The sequence below is a fragment of the Sinocyclocheilus grahami genome, unplaced genomic scaffold, assembly GCF_001515645.1.
Source record: "Sinocyclocheilus grahami isolate Dianchi unplaced genomic scaffold, SAMN03320097.WGS_v1.1 scaffold5492.1, whole genome shotgun sequence".
NCBI classification, from domain to species: Eukaryota; Metazoa; Chordata; class Actinopteri; order Cypriniformes; family Cyprinidae; genus Sinocyclocheilus; species Sinocyclocheilus grahami.
This window is the reverse complement of record NW_015510171.1, coordinates 11,887-12,805: the sequence shown is the minus strand read 5'-3', so window position 1 is coordinate 12,805 and position 919 is coordinate 11,887. Positions and strand designations below refer to the sequence as shown.

Genomic DNA, 919 nt, shown 5'->3' with positions numbered 1-919 from the left:
AATACAAAACCTGTGCTAATTGAAAGAAAACAAGTTGACAAAAAATTGAATCTAAGATTTGGTGATAATATAGCATAATTAAAGATTTACAAGCAATTTTGTACCGGGAACACCAATTGGGTAAAGGATTTTCAGCACAACACAAGGGTTAATATTCTTTGTAATGTTCTTTATGCATTTACCTTTGACAGGTCACATTGTTGTATCTTGTGTCATGCTGTGAGAAGGATACACATTATTTGAAGGATGGTACATGCTGTAAGAAGTGTGGACCAGGTATGTGGATGAACTGTAATTCAATGTGGCTTGTCAGTAAACTGACGTAGTCTAGAGGAAGTATCAGCATGTAGCCTACTTCCCTTGTTTTCTATAAAAAATACACATGAATAGTCTACTCAGCTACAGTACCATATTGTTTGAATTGCCAATGCCTTACTTTGAATAGTTGATATTGTTTTACATGTGGCCTTGAAAAAAAAAACAATAATATCATGTTTTGCTTACTCTTAGTCCTCCTTTAATTAATATACGAATCTCTTAGTCTAATCAGAGTGGGTAGTTACTGTGAGTGTGTCACAGGTAAGCGGATGTTGGTGGATGATAACTGCGAGGACCCGCGCTGTCAGGACTGCCAAGACGGAGAATATCAGAGTGGCTACACAAGCGAAAACAGATGTGAGCGCCAGCCCAGCTGTGACCCTAGTGAGTGTTTTTTTTTTTAAACACAATTGTTTTAGATTAATGTATCTATGTTTTTAGACAGTTGCACGTGTTTTTTATATTTTAGCATACTAGCAATATCTGTTAATATTAATAATAAATTGTTTAAAGAACTATTAATATTAGTATAAATGAATCAACATTTTTAGGTTATTAATAAAAGCATCTGCTAAGTGAATAAATGTAATTGGAAGGTCTC

The 919-nt window shown here is 34.3% G+C and overlaps 1 protein-coding gene across 1 annotated transcript in view; it reads left to right on the top strand.

Moving 5' to 3' along the window:
• Positions 1-191: 191 nt before the first annotated feature.
• Positions 192-919, top strand: part of LOC107577234 (tumor necrosis factor receptor superfamily member 5-like) — a gene marked incomplete at its 5' end in the record, with an annotated part of 3,241 nt that continues 2,513 nt past the window's right edge. Inside the window, 2 exons of the mRNA XM_016263334.1 lie at positions 192-276; positions 580-706. Of these exons, the coding sequence (XP_016118820.1) occupies positions 192-276; positions 580-706 (212 nt within the window). The remainder of the gene's footprint in view (positions 277-579; positions 707-919) is intronic.